The sequence below is a fragment of the Aulonocara stuartgranti genome, assembly GCF_965226115.1.
Source record: "Aulonocara stuartgranti genome assembly, chromosome: 3".
In the NCBI taxonomy this organism is placed as follows: Eukaryota; Metazoa; Chordata; class Actinopteri; order Cichliformes; family Cichlidae; genus Aulonocara; species Aulonocara stuartgranti.
Window position 1 is genome coordinate 1,828,579 of NC_138941.1, and position 22,004 is coordinate 1,850,582.

The window sequence follows — 22,004 nt, forward strand, 5'->3', positions numbered from 1 at the left end:
TTAGCAGATAATGTTGACCTTGGCCCACTGAAAAAGTTAAGAACTAAAGATTTAGAGCTATCGAGAAACACTCCTTTCTCATTTGAGAAACAAATAAATTCTGTTAGTAAAACCAGCTGTAAGCTTTATATTGTTGATTGTCATTTCCCATATGGAAAAGATATATAAATCTTATAAAGTTTGTATCTGTCTTGTGTGAAACTTGTATGAAAATGTTTTGGATACTTACTAAAACAATATATGAAAGTAATGAGAAAGTGGCTACTTTCATGAGTATGACTTTCATCAAATAAGTTTTTAGTCTTTTCCATATGGGTTATGCTTAAAAATATTTACTCATACATGCTTAGTTTTATAATCGATTGCATAATGATAGAGGTTTGATCCTGAGTAGTCTGTAAAGACTCTGTGTGCCTTCCAGAGTGCTCTGGCATGCACACACCACTTGGGGCCATGAGAGAGGTCGTACCCTCTCTTACTGATTTATGGTGTAGGACAGGGGTATCAAACTCAATTTAGCTGGGGGCCGCTGCAGGCAGAGTCTGGGTGAAGCTGGGCCGCATTAGGTTTTCCACAAGAAAGGCATGGTTAAAAAATTCCAATCTTCTCAAATCTCTTTATTTTTATTTTTTAACACAAAATATGAAAAATAAGAAGAGCTTTTGGCACAAGTATGTGCTACCAAAAAGGCACATGGTCCGCTTGAACATTCGGGAAAGCCGAGGGAAACTAGGGCTCAAGTCTCTCAAAAATTGTCCAAGCGTGTCTGCTTTTCCACTCACCTCCCTGAACTTTGCTTTGAGTTCAGAGTTGCACTGCAGCTCAATGAGCTCCATTTGAAGCACAGAAGGGGCATCTTGCACATCAAAGAAGAAGGGGTCCGCAAAAATGTGAAAGGTGGCTCTGTGTGTCTTGAAGTCAGCAAATCTGTGATCAAATTCCTCCTGTAGCCTCAAAATGACATCAACATACTCGTCAGCACTGAATGGTGTGCCTGCATCCACGAGTGCCTTGCATGCTGGGAAATGGCAAAGGTTTGTCTGAGAGAGCTGAGCTTTCCAGAGCGACAGTTTTGTGGAGAATGCTCTCATCTTGTCATAAGATAAGATAAAACTTTATTAATCCCTCGGGTGGGTTCCTCTGGGAAATTCGGTTTCCAAAAGCACAGCACCGACGGAAGTTACAGTTACAGAATATTATATATATATATATATATGTACACACACACACACACACACACATACATATATATATATATATAAACCCATAACCCAACTAAGCTGTAGTTGTGGATATATATATACACATCTACAGCTTAGTTGTTCCCCCTGAAGTTTTTCCTGAAGCATACAGGGCCGGATGGTATTGAAGGCACTGGAAAAGTCAAGAAACAGGATCCTGACCTTTTCCCCCATCCAGGTGTGAGTGGGCTCTGTGCAGGAGGTACAGGATGGCATCCTCCACTCCGACATCCGCCTTGTATGCAAACTGTAGTGGGTCCTGGGCATGTTGTACCTGTGGTCGGAGGAGGTTGAGAAAGAGCCGCTCTAGAGTCTTCATAAGATGTGACGTCAGTGCCACCGGTCGGAAGTCATTCAGCTCATTGGGCCGGTTCCTTTTTGGGACCGGGACGATGCAGGATATCTTCCATAGGGCGGGCACTCTCCCCAGTCACAGACTGAGATTGAAGACTCGTTGTAGCGGCTCCCCAAGTTCAGCAGCACACGCCTTTACCATCCTAGGACACACCTTGTCTGGGCCTGCTGCCTTTCTGGGGCGAAGCTTCCTCAGTTGTCTCCTGACCTGATCCACTGTGACATTTGGGAGATGTTTGGGAGGAGAGGGGGGGGGGGGGGGGGGAGATGTCTTGCTGCTGAGAGAGGGATTGGAGGAGGGGGGTGTCAAGTTGCCCCTGGCCTTGTAACGTCTTGTTCAGTACATTAAGCTCATGTGTCATATCAACAAGAAAAGCTGAGTCCATGAGCCATTTGGGATCAGTTAGCACAGGAACACTAACTCCATCCTTCTCCATGAAGGCTTCACTTCTGCTCTCAACTCAAAAAGTCTCTTTAATACATTTCCCCTGCTGAGCCAACGTACCTCAGTGAAGTCGAGCACATCCCCATATTCTGACTCCATTTCCTCTAAAAAAGCACAGAACCTTCGGTGCTTTAAGCCCCTGGATCTGATTTGGTTGATGCATTTCACAACAATAGACATCACATTGTCAAACTTCAGGCATTTGCTGCAAAGGACCTGCTGATGGATGATGCAGTGCAGAGCAATGGCCTCCTCCACGCCTTCCTCTTCCAGTTTGTTTTGTGCCACCAGTCCATGTTTCCTCCCTGTCATTGATGGCGCTCCATCTGTTGTTATTCCAACAAACCTCTTCCATGGCAAACCAACATTCTCAATGGCATCACACAGCTTGTAAATATCTGCTGAGCGGTGGTCTGGCCATGCATTGGAATTACTGTGAGCAGCTCCTCCATCACTTCAAAACTGTCATCAACACCACGGACATACATTGGGAGCTGGGCAGTGTCGGTGATGTCTGTGGTCTCATCAAGAGCGACTGAGTATACACTGAAACATTTGGCTTTCTCACACAGTTGGTCATAAATGTCACTTGACAGGTCAGAAATGCGATCTGCTGCGGTGTTGGCAGAAAGGCTGATGTTGCTAAACTGACCTTTCTTTCCCGGACAGACTATATTTGCAGCCTGCAATATGCACTTTTAGACAAATGCACCTTCTGTGAATGGCTTCCCTGCTTTAGCAATCATCTCACTAACCACGTGGCTCCGACTGCTGCATTATTCTCTTTGGTTGCTTTCTTGGAGAAATCTTGCTGCCTCAGTAGATCTGTTTTAAGACTGGCAACCCGGTTCGCTCTCTCGTCTCCCTGGTATTCTGCATCCAGCTCAGCATGTCTAGTTGTGTAATGACGTTTCAAATTGTATTCCTTGTGCAGCGCAACTTTCTCTGTGCAAATAAGACAGGTCGGGGTGCCCCTGTGCTCAACAAAGAAATATTGCATTTCCCACTTTTCCTGAAATTGTCGGTGCTCATCACCAACCTTTCTCTTCACCGCAGGCTTTGAAAAAGACATGTTTGGCGCTATGTGACATTTATAATTCTACTTGGTGTCACTGTCGCATTGAAGTTTCAATCAAGCGTTTAGCCGACGGACGGGGAACGTCTCAACGCGTAGAGAACGTCATTTCTGCTTCTTTTTCTTGCAACCGTAGCACGGCGATCGGCAGATAAAAAGCCGGTAGCAGTCTCCTTTGTTTTTACGCTCGATGTTCATGTCTTTCATGACGACACGAACACCGTGGCGTTTGCAGATGGTAGAAAGTGCAGGGATAGCGAGCGCAAAAAAGGCGACTGCTCACGGCGCCGGGCTGTTGTTACAGGAGAAAGAAGCGGAAACGACACCGTGACATATAACAAATAACATCAGCTGTTTCTGATGTTAGTTGTTTTGACTGCTTTTACATTATATTGAAATATATGTAATGTTCATGTTTGCTGCAATGCAAACGCAGTGATGCAAATAAAAACATCGAGCCACAAATTACGGTGCGACCCTATAATTAGTCCGGGTTACCGGGGACTGTTGTTGCCGATGAACAGGTGTCGCTATGTGACTGCAGACTAAATTGGGCTGCATTGAGTTCATGACTTTTCTTTTATCCCGCCGCCTACGCATCACTGTGAGAGTTAATATGAGATCTCTCTCTGTGGAAAAATAACTTTAAATCCCACTGACGTGTGTATAAATCTATATACGTATAATGTCCCGCTGGGCAGCAACTTAAAAAAACAACTTTTTTTGAAGTGTTGTGAACGCAGCGCGCTGGGGCGAATGTCGGCGTTTGCCCAATAGAAAGGAGGAAGCCAGCCAGGCACAGGAAAGAAAGAAACACTCCAGGGCAACGCTGCTGGAACTTTGACTCATTGACAAATGTTTCCCTGCTTGCATCAAGCCCGGCTGGTGTCCCCTGAGATCCATATCCCACCCTGATTGGTGGGTTAATTCAGCTCCGCCCACAACACTGTAAAGTGTCATACATTATCAAACTAACATTACATTTTCATATTAAGGTGGGGCCAAAAACTATCGTCCTGCGGGCCGCAATTGGCCCGCGGGCCGCGAGTTTGAGACCCCTGGTGTAGGAGGACACCTACTCTGTGTCTGGTTAAGTATAAGAGCCCTTTGTTAGGGGGACCGCTGGACTCTTAGCACCAGCTTTGGGGTCACAGGGTCACATCTGGAACACACACACACACACACACACACACACACACTATGCACAGACTGGTACTCTTTGTTCATACCTGTGTAAGACGTCATAATGAACTTGTGCATATTCATGTAAGCTCAATAAAGAGCAGTGTTACGAGGGAGCAGACGAGAGCGACTGAGGTCAAGTGAAGGAACGGCGCTGTCACAGTTCTCTCCCTCATCAATTGTCTGGTTCCAGCGGTGGGTCTGTGCTAGACGACCCATCAGCAGCTTTTTCCACTGGTTACCAGTACGTGGTAGAATCCACTTCCAGATCTGGTTGTCTTTAAATCTGTGAATGGATTGGCTCCATCTTATCTCTCTTTAACAAAAGAATCCAAGTGGAGCCCTCAGGTCTGCAGATAAGCAGCTTCTGACCAGAACTAGACGTAAAAACAGAGGTGAGCTTTATCGATGGCTGCAGCCAAACTCTGGAACAGTCGCCCTTCACATCAGGTCGTCACCAACACTGGACATTTTTAAAAGCCGGTTGGAAACACATTTGTACTCTGTAGCTTTCAATCCTGACCAGTCTTTATAGTCATTACTGTGTATGTTTCCTATTTTCTCTCTACTCTGTGCAGCACTTTGGCTCAAGCTGTTTTTAAATGTGCTGATAAATAAATGTAGATTTCTTTGAATAAAACAGTGGAGCCGGAGGACTTCCGGTAGACGGCATGTCGAAATAGTCGCTCTTCGCTGGGCTTCTACTTTTATCACAACTACTTGATAATTTCTCACTACCCGCAACAAAGTGTGGAGTTGTATTGGTGGTATTGTGTGTCTGGTGTCATAATCTGCCAAGATGACCAGTAGAAACACCAGGAACCAGGAGCAAAAAAGAGATGAGCTCGCTGCGGCTAATGAAGCCATCATGGCTATGCTAAAGACCACGCTGGACGAGCACAAAGCCTCGCTTTCGGCAGAATTCAAGACATCCGTTCAGCGACTTGAAAACAAGCTGGACAGCATCCAAACGACTCTCAACAACCATGACCAACGGATTACAGCCTTGGAAACTATGGCCACAACTACGAGCGCGGAGCTCCAGAACGTGGTGGCTAAGTTAGCGGTGGTGGTGGAGGATAACGAGAAGCTGAGAGCTAGGCTAATCGACGTTGAAAGCAGGAGCCGCCGCAACAATATTCGCCTCTTGGGGGTCCCTGAAAATATTGAATGGCCCAGGCCGACTGTGTTCTTTTCTCAGGTGCTTGTGGACATATTTGGAGTGGACGTTTTGAAAACGGCCCCGGAGTTGGATCGAGCCCACCGGGCACTGGTGGCAAGACCAGGCCCCAACGCGAAACCCCGAGCGGTTGTTGTCTGTTTCCATAGCTACCAGACCCGTGAGCTCGTTGTGCGCAAAGCTCGGGAAATGCGGGGTAAACTGAAATATAAGGACACCCCCATCCATATTGTCGAGGACTATTGCCCTGAGGTGCTGGAACAACGGTCCGCTTACCGCGGAGTTATGAAGGAGTTGCACGATCTTGGACTCAAGCCTCAGCTTCGCTACCCGGCCAAACTGTTCGTTATGACTGACGAAGGGAACCGGAAGCGACTGGCGTCACCAGGCGACGCTCGGAGCTATATCGCCTTACACCGTCCCCTGAGTTCTAACATTCTGGAAACCTGATCTGAGGGTCATGGTTGGATCCTGCCACTTCCATAGAAGGGCTCATGACATTTTAGTTTGATGTTTGGTACCTAGAGGACAGCATGGTTTGAGTAATTCTAACCTCATTGTTTTTTCTGTTTTTCTCTCATTTTCCTTTATAATACCCCTGTTTATATTTTGTTCTAATATCACTGTTGGCACGCTAGTCTGCTACGTATACATATATGTATATACTGTTTTACTTTATATAAACACACATTTTTTCATTATTATTGCCTCTCCTACAGTTTGATTCCTGCCATGTACAAATGGGGGACAACAATACCCCAGCCTGCCTTTTTTGTGCTTTTCTTCTGTCCGTTTTTGTATAGTAAGATACATCCTAGTTCCTCAATTTTTTCTAGCAGAATATTGACAAGGCATATTTTCATAGTGAGACCTTGCCGCCACAGGGAAGCAAGCCATTTGATAAGAGTTGTGATGGCGAAGTCTTCACATGGGAATGTTTACACCCTGCTGTGTAATGGACACTTGCAAGTTTTGTTTTCGGGGGTATCCAGGTCCAATTTATGTTGTTCGATCTGCATGTATGTATTGCCTTGTTTTATGTTTTTTCTGTTGTTGTTGTTGTTGTGTCTTATTTATTTTATTTTATTTTATTTTATTTACTTATTTTTCTTTCTGTTTTTTTTTTTTTTTTTTTTCCCCCAGTTCTGTTCACAGTCTACTACCTCAAATACAGACACCAGCTTTCCCCTGGCCACGGTCAACTTGTCAAACCAAAGACCTGTCTGAATATAGTAAGGTATGTCGAGCACAATCAATGGTCTTAGAATTGTCTCCTGGAATGTGAGAGGGGTGGGGAATGCAACCAAAGTTAACAAAGTTATGGCGCATTTACAGCAGCTTAAAGGAGATGTGTTTTTTCTTCAAGAGACACATCTCTGCAACAGAGAAGTGAGGCGACTCAAGAGAAACTGGATCGGCAATATATATCATTCCAAATTTAACGCCAAGGCCAGAGGGACAGCCATACTTATTCGTAATAATATTCTGTTTGAGCAACATAAAGTTATTGCTGATCCAGATGGCCGTTTCACATTTGTGCCAGGAAACTTGCAGGGCTCACTTGTGATACTGGCTAGCGTGTACGGGCCGAACTGGGATGACGACTCTTTTATAGCTAAACTTTTCTCTTCACTTCCAAATCTGGAAAACTATCATCTTATTATTGGAGGTGATTTTAACTTGGTTCAGGACACTCTGCTGGATAGATCGTCAACTAAGGCCTGTTCCCTGAATAAATCTGCTAAAACCCTAGAATTTTTCAAAACTCAGCTGGGGATTGTGGATCCATGGCGACATGCGAATCCCACTACTAAGGCATTTTCCTTTTTCTCTCATCCCCACCGTACATATACACGTATAGACTTTTTTCTTGTTGATATTAGGTTTTTCTGTAAAATTAGCCATTGTCAGTATCATGCTATCGCCATTTCAGATCATTCACCAGTTTCTTTTGATGTGGTATTAGCGACCCCGTCTCGACCCATTAAACATTGGAGATTTAACTCTAGCCTGTTGATAAGGGATGACTACACACATTTTTTGAGATCACAGTTCTCACTTTTCCTTGAGTTGAACGATTCTACTGAAGTGTCAAGAGGTGTATTATGGGAAACGTCGAAAGCCTACATGAGAGGCCAGCTTATAGGATTTGTGTCAAATTTAAAGAAGAAAGAGTTAACTTACACGTCCAGTTTATTGAATAAGATCAAAGATCTAGATGGCAGATATGCATCAAACCCAGATCCTAACCTCTATACAGAACGTGTGAAAGTTCAAGCCAGTCTCAATTTAACCACCACCGCAACAGCTATGGTTCAATTAATTAAGACTAAGCAACGCTTTTTTGAATCTGGCGACAAGGCAGGGAAACTTCTGGCTTATCAAGCCCGTGCCGAAGCAACCTCTAAGCTAATCCCAAAGGTCAAGTCTGCTGCTGGTGACATAATATCGGACCCAGAGGGAATTAATAAAGTATTTGTAAGTTTCTATTCCAATCTGTACACTTCAAGTTCTCCCCCTCTATCAGAAGAAACTCTCCAAAATATACATTTTCCAAGAATAGATAGAGATCTGACGAAAGGATTAGGGGGACCTATCACTGTAGTTGTCATGATCCTGGGTCCTTTTGACCCAGCGTTTTGTGTTTTCTCTTCGCGATTTTGGTTCTGTTCTTCCTCTGGTTAGTGTTTACTCTGTTCTGCCCATGTGTTCCTGTATCTAGTCCGCGTTTCTTAGTTTGTGTCCTTTCATGTGTAAGTTCCTGTTTTATTGTGAAGGTCTGTGTCTTATGTGAGTGTTTTCAGTTTGCCTCCCTAGTCTCGTCATGTTAATTACTCCCAGCTGTGTTCCCACCTGTATGTAATCCCCCTGTGTTCTCTGAGTGTATTTAAGTTGTGTCTTCTGTCATAGTAGTTGCTGGTTCGTCTGTGTTGTTTCCCCTCGGTCTCCCTGTATGTATTTCCCCGGACCTCCCTGCACCGTCATTCCTGGTTTGTGTTGTTAGTTTACCCAGTTTAGGTTTCGGTTTCATGTTCACACCCCGTTGCTGTTTGTACCCACTGCTGTAAATAAACACTCACCTGCACCAGAGCTGCCGCCTTTTGGGTCCTTACTACAAATCCACACGGCTTGCCCCGCAAACCGTGACAGAACGAACCAGCCACCATGGACCCAGCGGCAGTCAATCCGTCCAAGGAGCTCCAGGATGACATCGGCTACAATGTGGAGATCCTCCTCGGGCTGTGGCTGGAGAATCCTCCGTACGAGCTTCGCCGCGCCGTGGAAGGTCGGCTACAACGTCTCTTTTCCGGCCTGCCATGGCTACTGAATTCACTTCCTCCGACCATACAGGCTTTTCTCCGGCACACACCTCACCTTCTCTCAGCCACTCCTGCCTCGCTGCCCGACTCGCCGGATGTGATCTTGCCCGGCCCGTCGGAGCCGGCTGCGGGGAGGAAACGCCGATCGCGCCGCAAGCGCGCCACCCCACAGCCGGACGTTCGGGCTTCTAAATCGCCGGCTGTGGTGAGTGAGGACTCTTTTTCATTTTCAGACTGCATGACTGTTCATTCAGGGGCTGCGTTTTGTGTGGCGGATGTCAACGCGAGCTGCTTATCGCCTGTGCAGCCACTCTCAGCTCGGTTAGCTCCCCCGCAGCCACTCTCAGCTCGGTTAGCTCCCCCGCAGCCACTCTCAGCTCGGTTAGCTCCCCCGCAGCCACTCTCAGCTCGGTTAGCTCCCCCGCAGCCACTCTCAGCCCAGTCAGCTCCCCCGCAGCCACTCTCAGCCCAGTTAGCTCCCGCGCAGCCACTCTCAGCCCAGTTAGCTCCCCCGCAGCCAGTGCCACCCTCAGCTCCGTCTCCAGTGCCACCCTCAGCTCCGTCTCCAGTGCCACCCTCAGCTCCGTCTCCAGTGCCACCCTCAGCTCAGTCTCCAGTGCCACTCTCAGCTCAGTCTCCAGTGCCGCCTGTAGCGCAGGCCCCAGTAGCTCCAGTGCCGCCTGTAGCGCAGGCCCCAGTGGCTCCAGTGCCGCCTGTAGCGCAGGCCCCAGTGGCTCCAGTGCCGCCTGTAGCGCAGGTCGCAGTAGCTCCAGTGCCGCCTGTAGCGCAGGCCCCAGTAGCTCCAGTGCCGCCTGTAGCGCAGGCCCCAGTAGCTCCAGTGTCCCCTTCAGCGCAGGCCCCAGTAGCTCCAGTGTCCCCTTCAGCGCAGGCCCCAGTAGCTCCAGTGCCGCCTGTAGCGCAGGCCCCAGTAGCTCCAGTGCCGCCTGTAGCGCAGGCCCCAGCAGTACCGGTTCCACTCATTCACTCCATGCAGGGAGAAGATTTAAGGTCCAGTCAGGGAGTTTCTCGCGCTTTAGCTGCTTCAGGCACCGTTCTGCACTCCAGGGCGTCCCCAGAGGCTAGGTCTCAGTCCCCAGCTGATTCTGGACCCCTGAAGATTAAGCAGCCCTCAGAGAACAACTCCGTGTCAGTGCTGTCTGAGCAGGGCCAGTGCTCAGCACAGCACCCATTGCCTTCATGTCTGCCAGAGGACTCCATGCCTCCTGGCTTTGTGATGGCTTCTGCTGGAGGGTCCAAGGGGCCCGTCCAGCCTTCGTCTTGTGTCTCCGCTGGAGGGTCCGAGGGACCGCTCCGGCCTTTGTTTCCTGTTTCCGCTGGAGGGTCCGAGGGACCGCTCCGGCCGTTGTCTCCAGTCTCAGCTGGAGGGCCCGAGGAGCCCGTCCAGCCACCTGCTGCAGCATCATCATCATCCTCGCCGGCTGCAGCATCATCATCAGCCTCGCCTGGTCCAGCCTCAGAGCCTTCAGCCTCGCCTGGTCCAGCCTCAGAGCCTTCAGCCTCGCCTGGTCCAGCCTCATCCGAGTCTGCAGCCTCGCCTGGTCCAGCCTCATCCGAGTCTGCAGCCTCGCCTGGTCCGGATCACCATCGCCTGAGTGGCCGCCGTTGCCTTCCGCACGGCCAGCCCCCGGACCGCCATCGCCTGAGTGGCCGCCGTTGCCTTCCGCACGGTCGGCCCCCCGAACTGTGTCCACGTCGCCGCCGTTGCCGTCCGCACGGTCGGCCCCCCGAACTGTTTTGGACTCCTGTGCTGTCGGCCCCCCGAACTCTTCTGGACTCCTGTGCTGTCGGCCCCCCGAACTCTTCTGGACTCCTGTGCTGTCGGCCCCCCGAACTCTTCTGGACTCCTGTGCTGTCGGCCCCCTGAACTCTTCTGGACTCCTGTGCTGTCGGCCCCCTGAACTCTTCTGGACTCCTGTGCTGTTGGCCCCCTGAACTCTTCTGTTTTTTCCTGTGTTCTGGTGTGCTTCGTTTCTTTTGGTTTTGGGCTCGTTTTTTGTTTTTGTCTTTTGGCCTTCTGGTGCTCCGGTTTTGTTTTGCTTCGTGCCCTCCTTCCTGGGCCCCCGCCGCCCGCCCTGGTCGGGTTGTTTTCTGTTTTTTCTGGCTGTTTTGTTTCTTTTTGGGCTGTCTGGAGCCAGCCTTTGAGGGGGGGGGGGGGGGGGGGGGGGGTACTGTCATGATCCTGGGTCCTTTTGACCCAGCGTTTTGTGTTTTCTCTTCGCGATTTTGGTTCTGTTCTTCCTCTGGTTAGTGTTTACTCTGTTCTGCCCGTGTGTTCCTGTATCTAGTCCGCGTTTCTTAGTTTGTGTCCTTTCATGTGTAAGTTCCTGTTTTATTGTGAAGGTCTGTGTCTTATGTGAGTGTTTTCAGTTTGCCTCCCTAGTCTCGTCATGTTAATTACTCCCAGCTGTGTTCCCACCTGTATGTAATCCCCCTGTGTTCTCTGAGTGTATTTAAGTTGTGTCTTCTGTCATAGTAGTTGCTGGTTCGTCTGTGTTGTTTCCCCTCGGTCTCCCTGTATGTATTTCCCCGGACCTCCCTGCACCGTCATTCCTGGTTTGTGTTGTTAGTTTACCCAGTTTAGGTTTCGGTTTCATGTTCACACCCCGTTGCTGTTTGTACCCACTGCTGTAAATAAACACTCACCTGCACCAGAGCTGCCGCCTTTTGGGTCCTTACTACAAATCCACACGGCTTGCCCCGCAAACCGTGACAGTAGTAGAGGTACAAGAAGCCATTAAATCCTTAAACACAGGTAAATCGCCGGGCCCTGACGGTTACTCTGCAGAATACTATAAAGTCAATTCTGATCTTATGGCACCGTTGTTGAAAGATATGTATAATGAAGCCTTTTCAAAATGTCAATTACCCAAGACTTTGTCCGAAGCTACTATTTGTTTAATCTTGAAAAAGGATAAGGATCCTTTGTTGTGCAGTAGTTACAGACCAATTTCTCTTTTAAATATTGATTTTAAAATACTATCTAAAATCCTCGCACTTAGGCTACAACGTGTTCTGTCACAAATTATCGCCTTTGACCAGACGGGGTTTATGGCCGGCAGGCACTCATATGACAATTCAAAACGCCTCTTGAATATTATCCATACATCGTGCAACTCAATTCCAGAGGTTGTGGTATCTCTTGACGCGGAGAAAGCTTTCGACCGCGTCGAGTGGAGCTTCCTCTATGAGGTGATGGATAGGTTTGGCTTGGGGGCTGACTTTATTCTCTGGGTTAAGCTACTATATTCCTCGCCATCCACCTGTATTCGTACTAACAACAACTTGTCTTTGCCTTTTCCACTTGAGAGGGGCACTAGGCAAGGGTGCCCTCTCTCACCCCTCCTATTCGCCATTGCTATCGAGCCTCTTGCAATATGGCTGCGTTCAGAGGATAGATTTAAAGGCATTACAAGGTTCGGTGTGACTCACAAACTCTCCCTTTATGCAGATGACTTGCTCCTGTACATTTCTGACCCTCTAAACTCATTCCCGGTGCTTTTTGACATACTGGACCAATATGGTACACTGTCAGGATATAAGGTCAATTATCAAAAAAGTGAGTTGCAACCCCTTAATTCCCTGGCCAGAGCTCTTCCCCACTCAATAGTGCCTTTTAAGTGGACAGAAACCGGATTTAGATATTTGGGGTTTTTTATTTCCTCTTCTATACATAAAATGATGAGGGAGAATTTTCTATCCCTACTAGAAAATGTTGGGAAAGATTGTGACCGTTGGACTTCTCTACCATTGTCAGTGGCAGGGAGAGTTAACCTGATAAAGATGAGTGTCCTCCCAAAATTCTTGTATCTTTTTCAACATGTCCCAATTTTTCTTACCAAGGCATTTTTTGACAAGTTAGAAAAGATTCTGTTACATTTCATATGGGGAGGGAAACAAGCTAGAATTTGCAAGTCTATTCTTCAGTCCTCTAAAAGTGATGGTGGTCTTGGTTTGCCCAATTTTAGACACTACTATTGGGCAGCTAACATACAAAAACTTTTACAATGGGTTCATAACGACCCCCCTGTAACAGCCTGGGTACAAATGGAAACTGCATCTAGCTGTTACTCATTATCATCAATACTCAGCTCACCACTCCCTTTTTCTCCAACCCTTGTTGGGGATAATCTAATAGCTAAGGAAACAGTAACTATTTGGCGACAGTTCAGAAAATACTTCGGGCTACTTGGACCGTCTTTGCTAACACCTTTATCAAAAATTTTTAATTTTGCACCTTCAAACATTGATGCGGCCTTTAATAGTTGGAAAGATAACGGACTTAGGACTGTTAAGGACTTGTATAGTCAGGACACCTTTCTATCTTTTGCTGACCTATCGTCCAAATACGACCTGCCTAACTCCAACTTTTTTCGCTATCTTCAGGCTAGAAATTTTGTAAAAACGCAGTTCCCTCACTTTCCCAATCGGCCTCCAGAAACAAATCTGGATATCATCCTGCAGACGAACCCTCATCAAAACAGACTGATATCAGCCTTGTATAAAATACTAGATGCTTTGGTCCCCAAATCCATTTCTCATATTAAGCTGAGATGGGAGGAAGAGCTTCAGACAACCCTGCCAGAACAGCAGTGGGATCGTGCTTTGAAATTGATTCACTCGTCTTCAATTTGTGCTCGTCATGCTTTGATTCAGTGTAAGGTGGTCTATAAAGTACACTATACAAACGCAAAATTATCTAAAATCTATCCAACCATCAGTGATGCCTGTAGCAGATGTGGACTATCGCCTGCCAACCATGTCCACATGTTTTGGTCATGTTCGAAACTGAGTGCATTTTGGAGGAATATATTCGACACACTTAGCCAAGCATATGGCCAGACTGTCCTTCCTAACCCACTCTCTGCAATTTTTGGCATTCCTCCTGACTTGAACTTATCTGGTCCCCTCAAACAGGCCCTAGCCTTTACCACTTTACTGGCCCGGAGGCTTATTCTGTTGAAGTGGAAGCTTCCCCACCCCCCCAACTCATGACCATTGGGTGAGAGATGTACTCTTTAACTTAAAGCTGGAAAAACTTAGATTCTCTCTAAAAGGTTCTATTAGGGAATTTAATAAAATCTGGAAATCATTTCTCTTGCTGGTCGACACTATTACTTTACTTCCTGAGTCTGCAGTGAACTGAGCGAAGCTACATTATAATGTTTTTTTGTTTTTGTTTTTTTTAATCTTATTTATACCTTATCTATTTGTTTTTCCTTTTGTTTTGCTTGGTCCTTTCTCTGTTATTTGTTTTCTCTGTTTTTGTTTTGTTTGTTTTTGTTTGTCTGTTTGGTTACGGGGCGGGGGGAGGGGGGGGGAGTTGTGGTTGTTGTTTTTTGGGGGTTATGCTTGTTATGTGTATGGGTCCTGAGGTGTTGGTTTTTTTTTTTGTTTTTTTTTTTTTCTAAATTTATTTTTTAGGTTTTTGTGTGTGTGTGTGTGTGTGTGTGTGTGTGTGTGGGCAGAAACTGGTTTTCTGCAGTGTTTTGTCTATTGTAGACCTGGTAGGGGGAGAATTTGGGTTGGGGGGTTGGAGGGTATAATGGACATACCACTGTTCTGAAATCAAGATGGACTTAGCTGTTGCTAACTTTGTATGTCATTGTTGAAATTAATAAAACAAAGTTGAAATAAAACAGTGGAGCCGAGCTTTGAGCTCAGTGTGTAACAGTGTGTGTGTGAGAGCCATGTAATGTCCATGTGTGCATGCTGACTGTGCTGCTCTGACCCCCCTCCTCCTTTCAGGGTGGAGCCTGCTGGAGTCCGATGGTTGAGACCAGGTCTGAGGAAGTGTAAGTGTGTTTTTAATGGGATTCATGAAAACAAAGCAGCACACATTCAACCATCTTCATCATGTCAGGAGTCATCATCAAAGTGTCAATCAATGAACAGATGATGGATCAATAACTGCAGCTGGATTGTGTTTGTTCTCTCCATCAGATTCCTGTCAACTCACAATCGACACAAACACAGTGAACACAAAGCTCCAACTGTCTGACAACAACAGGAAGGTGACACGTGTGGAGGAGGTTCAGTCATATCCTGATCATCCAGACAGATTTGATGGTTTTTATCCTCAGCTGCTGTGTAGAAATGGTCTGACTGGTCGCTGTTACTGGGAGGTCGAGTGGAGAGGAGGCGTTTATATATCAGTGAGTTACAGAAGCATCAGAAGGAAAGGAGACAGTGATGACTGTGTGTTTGGAAACAATGATCAGTCCTGGAGTCTGATCTGCTCTGATGATGGTCCTCGTTATGTCTGGCACAATAATATAAAAACATCCATCTCCTCCTCCTCCTCCTCCTCCTCTGTCTCTAACAGAGCAGCAGTGTATGTGGACTGTCCTGCTGGCACTCTGTCCTTCTACAGAGTCTCCTCTGACTCTCTGATCCACCTCCACACCTTCAACACCACATTCACTCAAACTCTTTATCCTGGGTTTATATTCTGGTCTCCTGGTTCCTCAGTGTCCCTGTGCTGAGTGGAGTGTAAAGAGTGTCTCCTGTTACAGAAACACTCTGACTGTTGAACAGATAGTTCAGTCTGTACATGTCTGTCTCTTTCACTCACAAACACGTTTTCAGATTCATGGATTCAATCAGTTGATGTTTGAAACTCTTCTAAATGATTCCTTGTAAACTTCTTCCTCTTCAGTCACAAACAAACAGGAAGTGATGTCACATGTGTTCCTGTCCACACAGCAGAATGAGTCTATTGCTGACAGTGATGTACAAACAGAGTGAGCATTTCTGAGGCCCAAAATAAACTGAGTAGTTCACTGAATGAACAATGGACTGTGAGCTCAGTTCCTTCATCATTAGTATGGATTATATATGTATATGTATTATATTAGTATCATATATATCAGGTGCTGCTGCTTTCAGTCATTGTGCAAATGTGCTGTTTGTAAGCTTGTAAAGCTGCAGTCAGCTGAGACTGAAGAAGTCACCTGATCAGTGAGCAAACGTTTCTGAAAACGTCCAGATGAACAGAATCAACCTTTTGGGATCAGCCAGCAATGCAGCATCATTGTTGTTCAGCTTCAGAGGTTTGCAGGAATGAACTGATGACCAGAAACAGCTGCAAAGTCCAAGAAAATACCAGCTGGAGTTCAGCTGCATTTGAAGAAGTCAAAGAAAAGTAAGGATGGCAAAGGGCGACGTTTTCTTCCAAAGAGCTGCAAACATGGTCGACGCCTCATTAGAAGAATCATCTGGACATTTGTGAGGAACTCTAACCAAGAAAGCAACGTCACACAGATCCAACAGACAGTTTCCATGACTGCAAGTGTTGAGTGGAAAAATGCTACATTGCATTATTGCATCCTCTCACCACAGGAGGCGCTGTTGGCACCACTGATTGCTGATCAGCTGTTCTCTGATGATCTGATTGATACTGTGAATAACGGGACTCACTGAACTCTGTGACACAGTGAAGATTACAGAGTTTAACTTCAACATCTGACTGACGTCACACAGACAGAAGGATGAACCAGTGAGGCACAGAACACAGTTACTGGAGATACTGGATCAGCTCCATGTGAACCTCTGATGGAGAAGCTGCTGAGCCAGAGAAACATCAGGACATGACAGCAGCTGCACTTATCTAACAACATGTAGCAGAGCTGATCTATGTTAGAGGATCTATCACAGCAGCTGAAGCCAAAGTCCAACACTGGATACCAGCTGAGCCTGTGCTGAGTGTAGTGTTACAGGAAAAGGGCAGAAACACTGGTAGCTCCCAGTGATGCTGACTGGGGCACAGAGCTGAATGATGCAGCATCAGGACACTGTTTCAGTCTGACTGACAGAGAAACCTGTAGCTGTATCTACATGTGAGGCAGAGGCCACACAAGCAGCTTTCTATGTTTCACAGTGACTGAGATCTTCAGTGGGGGTGGACATGCTCCTGTACAGACCTCTGAGGAGAACCAAGGTGCAGTCAAAGAGTCCAGTCTGTCCTCACAGATGTGAACATGTGCTTTCATCAGGTCTGCTGTCAGCTAGCAGGCTCACATCAGAATCACTGTTCCTGAAAAACACAGTCTGTGTGACATCATCAGTCAGCTGATGGTCCCAGATCTGAATGGTTTCTGTCTCTACTGAGGAAGTCAGAGAATATCACTGAGGTGTGGATCAGGTCTGAGTGAGCTGTGGAGGGACAGCTTTAAACAGTCCACAGGTCTCACGTCCTGCTCAGTCTGGTAGCAGATACCTCGTATTGTTCCAGATGTGCTGACATCAGCAGCAGCACAGCTGTGTGATACCATGAATCTCAGTTATTGATCCAACACACAGTAAATACAAAGATGAGGATTTCTGAGAGTAATCATTACGAGTCTGAACACATGATCACTGAATGTTAGTCTCCACAATAATAAGCTAACACAAGCAAACACAGCTTTCAGCTCTTATTTTGAAACTGGCTTATTTAGAGAGCTGTGATGTGAGCGTGCCTGGCTCTGAGGCACTTGGGTCAGCCTCTGTTGTTTAGAAGTGTTACAGACTGTGAATGACACAGACCTGTCAGTTTCCATGTTTGTCTGTAACACAGCTCAGGGCTCCATGCTGAACGCATCCATCCAGTGTTATTGATCCAGGACTGATACCAGCATTGGGATCAATACTACAACACACAATCACATGTGTCCACGTGATGCAGTTTGAAGAGCAATCAGATGTCTCTGTATGAGGAGGCGGGGTCACAGGAGGTTCACAGAAACTCTGCAGCAGCATCATCAGCTCACATGGAAACTTTGATGATTCACTTCTGTGGTGTTTTTACAGAAACACGTCACAAAATTAGCTCCACCTGTTTTGTGAGCTTTGAGTTTCTTGTCTTCATCCTGGATTCTTGTGTTGCTGTTTTTACACACAGCAGATATTTCCTGGTTGCTTCCTTGATGACCACATGAAGCTTTCTGAAGCTTGGATTGAAAACGCTTCATTACTCAAAGCTTTCCAACACAGGCCTCTGTGCTGCCATCTGGTGGACAAACATATGAAGTGCAGCGTGAAGCTGCAAATGAAACCGCTTCAGCTACGTTTATATATAACATACTATAACCTATATAATGTGGAGATCAGGGAAATTATTTTGTTGCTACTGTTAATAATCATCATCATTACCATTGCATTAATAATATAATCTACAGCATTGATATTGCATTCAGATGTTTAAACATTTTGGTACCCAATTAGCCTTTACTACAGGTGCAGTTATAACCACTTTAAACTGTTGAGTTGAATCTATGATCTTAAATGCTTTTGAATGCTTGTTATAATCTTAAGTGTGTATGGGCTGATTCTGTTGATTCTGAGGACACTCTGTGCAAAGTCTTGACAGGAAACTGCAGGTTTGCAGAGCGTGCTTTTGCAAAAGTGAAACTAAAAGCAGAGTGTAAGTGCAGCTTATTCTGAGGAGCTGTTTGGATGATGCTATTTGAATAACCAGGTTGTTCATTATTATCTTTTATACTTTTATATTCTTTTATTAAGCTTCTAGTAGAGGTTCTTGATTAAAACATTTATTCAATATACTACATATATAGTTTTAGTAAACTGCTGACACATGTGAGAGTGGCCTCTGTTTGACTGCGAGCGTTAGTAGGTGAGAGGTGACACAGAGTGCCAAGTGAGGTCGTGACACACACACACACATAGTAGATACATTCAGTTATAGGTGAGAGGTTAATCATGTTTGCTTGCAACTGCGGGCGTGCAGAAGTGGTATCTTACTGCAGAGCATGGTCTGTGGTTTTGGAGAAGCGGCAGTCAAAAGGTTGACAGGAAACATCTGCCATGAAGATAGAGATAATGTTCTTTTCAAACTGTGTTAAAAGTCATTGTGGTTTTGATTTGACGTATGTATGTATGTATCTGTGTGACGTTGAAGGGGCGTCATTAAATTCAAACCCCGATGGTATAAAATATCTGTTTATGCTTTGATTAGTCGGAGATCAGCGCTGTCTGCGTACGGCGCTGGTCCCCCCACGCCTGTGTTCATTAAAATCAATTGTTTGACCAAGCTCTTCTGGACCTGGTTGTTTGTACTCTCCTTCCTCAATATTTGAACCTTAACAATAACTATATGTATAGTGTATTATGTAGGTGTTAGAGCTGGGGGTAGAACTGCTGATGGCCTGGTTGTTATTTATGTTCCCCATGGTTCACCAGCTCTCACACAACATCAGCACCAATGATCCACGTCCTCATAAACCTCTGAATCAGGTCCTGAAGCTGTGACGTCCTGAGTGAAGACCTCACTGATCACATGACTCTGGTCACCTGACTCAGTGTTTCTGAAGCAGTGTGCTGGGTTTTTAAAAATCCGTGGCTGCTGCCTGATGTTGGGCCCACAGAGGAAGACGACTCACTCGCTCTTCTTCACTTCCTCCTTAAACATGTGGAAGGAGAGCAAAGTGCTGCCAGACTCTTATTTCTGACAGGAACAGAAGAAACCACAGCAAACTGGTCCAGTTCTTCATCTTCATCACAATCTGTTTATTTCTGATGGTGTCTGAGGTTTGAAGTTTCCATGTCTGTGTGATGTGTGGTGTGAAGGCTGCTGGTTAAACTGGGACTCACTGTTTAAAGCACTGAGTGCTCATAGAGAGATGCTCCATGAGTCCCAGTACAGACTACAAACATGGTGGAAACTTAGCTTTGATATCCACACACTCTGCACGTCTGTGAGTAACTGTGATGAAGATGTGCAGAGATCTGTGTCCAAACAGGAGAAAGACTGTAAAGACTCTGTGCTTCTAACAGCCTCTGTTAACATATGTGAGGCTGTTTGTTGTTGTTGCCATGGAGCTTTGCACTGTTTGGGTCAGCAGGTCATGTGATCAGGTTTGTTCTGCTGGACGATGGTTCAGTGTCAGGTTTGTTTGCATTCATCAATAAATATCTAAATAAATCAAAGACTCCATGTTTGTTCTTTCATCATGTGACCTCTGCTCATCCATCTCTGTGTGTATCAGGATACATTTGGTTCATAATACACAGAAAAATCAGAGTTATTACCTGTAATAAATGTGAAAGATTCCTGCAGTGATAACCAGGCAGGACTGAAACACATCCAAGCTGTCACCACGGTAACAGCACCGCCCATCCACAGGTGAGGGGAGGAGCAAAAAGAGGGACTTTGACCATTTTATACTAAAAACACTCAACTAATGTTTCTAATATGAAACAAATAAGCCCACATTAATGTGAGCGTTTATTAAATAATAATAATGATGATTTCCTCCTGATCTCATTTCCACAGCAGAGAAAACTGTGGTGTATATTGAGGTGGAGGGTGTGGTCTGTGGCTCAGGTGTAGAGTGAGGGTGGGGTGCACCACAGCAGCATGCTGGGACTGCTGAGGGTGGAGGAGGGAGTGATGATGACATCAGAGCTGCAGCACAGAGACCAGTGAACACACAGTCTGTTCATCTTTGCATAGATACAATATACAGCACAATATTGAATGACAGACACGCTGTGGGAGCTTCCACAGATACACTGACGTCAGCATCCAGAGTCCTCCTGCTGCTCCCCCCTCAGAGCCCCGTGATCAGCACCAACACATTCAGTTAGATGACAGAGTCCAGCTGCAGCTAGAATCAGCTCCCCTCTGTGAACAACAGCACAGCGTCAGTGTTTCACACTCAGTGAAAGGAGGAAACAGCAGAAGAACACCATGTGTGCTACGTTTCCCAGGACACACTACAAACTGCACAAATACAGAGCAGCACGTGGAAGGACCTGGAGCTGCATTTACAGAGCTGCAGACAGCGTGATGTCCTGTATGGACAGGTGGAAGGAACCAAGTCCTCAGCTGGAACACTCGTGTTTGTCCACAGACAGGAAACACAGCAGGAAACTTCCTCACAGAAGTGCAGCTCATGGATAACACACTTCCTGTCAGTCAGAATGAGGCTGCAGCCAAACACAGAAAGGTGTTTTTGTCCAGATGAGCCCAGAGAAGAAACACGAGTGTTCACAGACATCAGAAGCTCAGAGAGGTGAAACATGAGGTTGGAGTCCTCGTCAGCATCCAGAAGAGCTGCTGTGAAACCCTGAGTACTCATGACAGACTCTGATGGCACAAACACATCATGATTCAAACAGAAAGACAAACATGGAGCTCCTGATCCTCCTGCATGAGAACAAGCTGACATGAGCGCTGTGTCTGAGAGTGTCTCCCTGTCACAGTGACAATAACACAGCTGCTGCTCACAGTCATTAAACTGACCTGAGGTCAGCTGTGCTCCTTACATATGAACCATGTGACCTCACATCAGTGCTGTGGATGACTGTAGTCATAGAAGAGTAGAGCTGTAGCAGGTGGTGTGAGGAGGAGGTGGTGTATTCTAGTTAACGCAGTACTGAAACACTCCAGCAGAGGGCGCTGTTAAGTCCTTATTGTAACACAGTTACTGTGTGCAGTTAGACTTCATACATAATCTGCACTTATTTCCATCAGACATGCTGTCAGTAAATGATTGGTTTCTATTGATTCTACTTCCTGTTGACTCGTTTGATGACAGTGAAACAATCACAGCTGATTGTGTGATGATGTAAACTGTCACTGTTACATTCAGTGTGTGTGACATAATGTTAGTGCAGGCTGGTAACAGCCTGGTTCTGTTAGAAACACATGAACGTGTCCATAGATCAGTGTGTGTTTAACATGAGAGCTTCAGCCCTGCTGATGTGTTAAATAAAGACATGCAGGAAAACTGATGAGACTCTGAAATAACTCTTTATATTTATAATGTAACTCTGCATCAAAAGAACAACAAAGGATCCCAGACAGGTTTCTGTGAACAAAGACCATTCTGATGTTTCTGTGTTTCTAACACTTTGACATTATTAGTAAACAGACTGCAGTGAGCAGCATTTATAAAGAGCTTCTATATAAAGATATGACAGCTGTTTGACAAGTTTATCACTCTGTGTTTGGACCTGATCAGTCCAGCTGTTTACTTGAAACATGTTCATTTACCTGTTCTGTTATATTCATGTTCTTGTCTCTGTTGAAAACACATTTTAATGTCCCTCAGATTTTTCTCCCAGATGAATAAATATAAAAATGACACAAACTGACTGCAGCTACTTTTTGTCCTTTCTGTCAAAAACCTTCATGTGACTCATGAGAGACACGTTTCAGCTGTTTGTGACAGATCAGAGGCCAACA

The 22,004-nt window shown here is 45.9% G+C and overlaps 1 protein-coding gene across 1 annotated transcript in view; it reads left to right on the forward strand.

Moving 5' to 3' along the window:
- The window catches only part of LOC309700353 (uncharacterized protein), a 165,063-nt gene extending 149,408 nt beyond the window's left edge, over window positions 1-15,655 (forward strand). Inside the window, exons 12-13 of the mRNA XM_082523875.1 lie at window positions 14,564-14,610; window positions 14,759-15,655. Coding sequence (XP_082380001.1) covers window positions 14,564-14,610; window positions 14,759-15,300 — 589 coding nt within the window. The 3' untranslated portion in view covers window positions 15,301-15,655. The remainder of the gene's footprint in view (window positions 1-14,563; window positions 14,611-14,758) is intronic.
- Window positions 15,656-22,004: the final 6,349 nt, after the last annotated feature.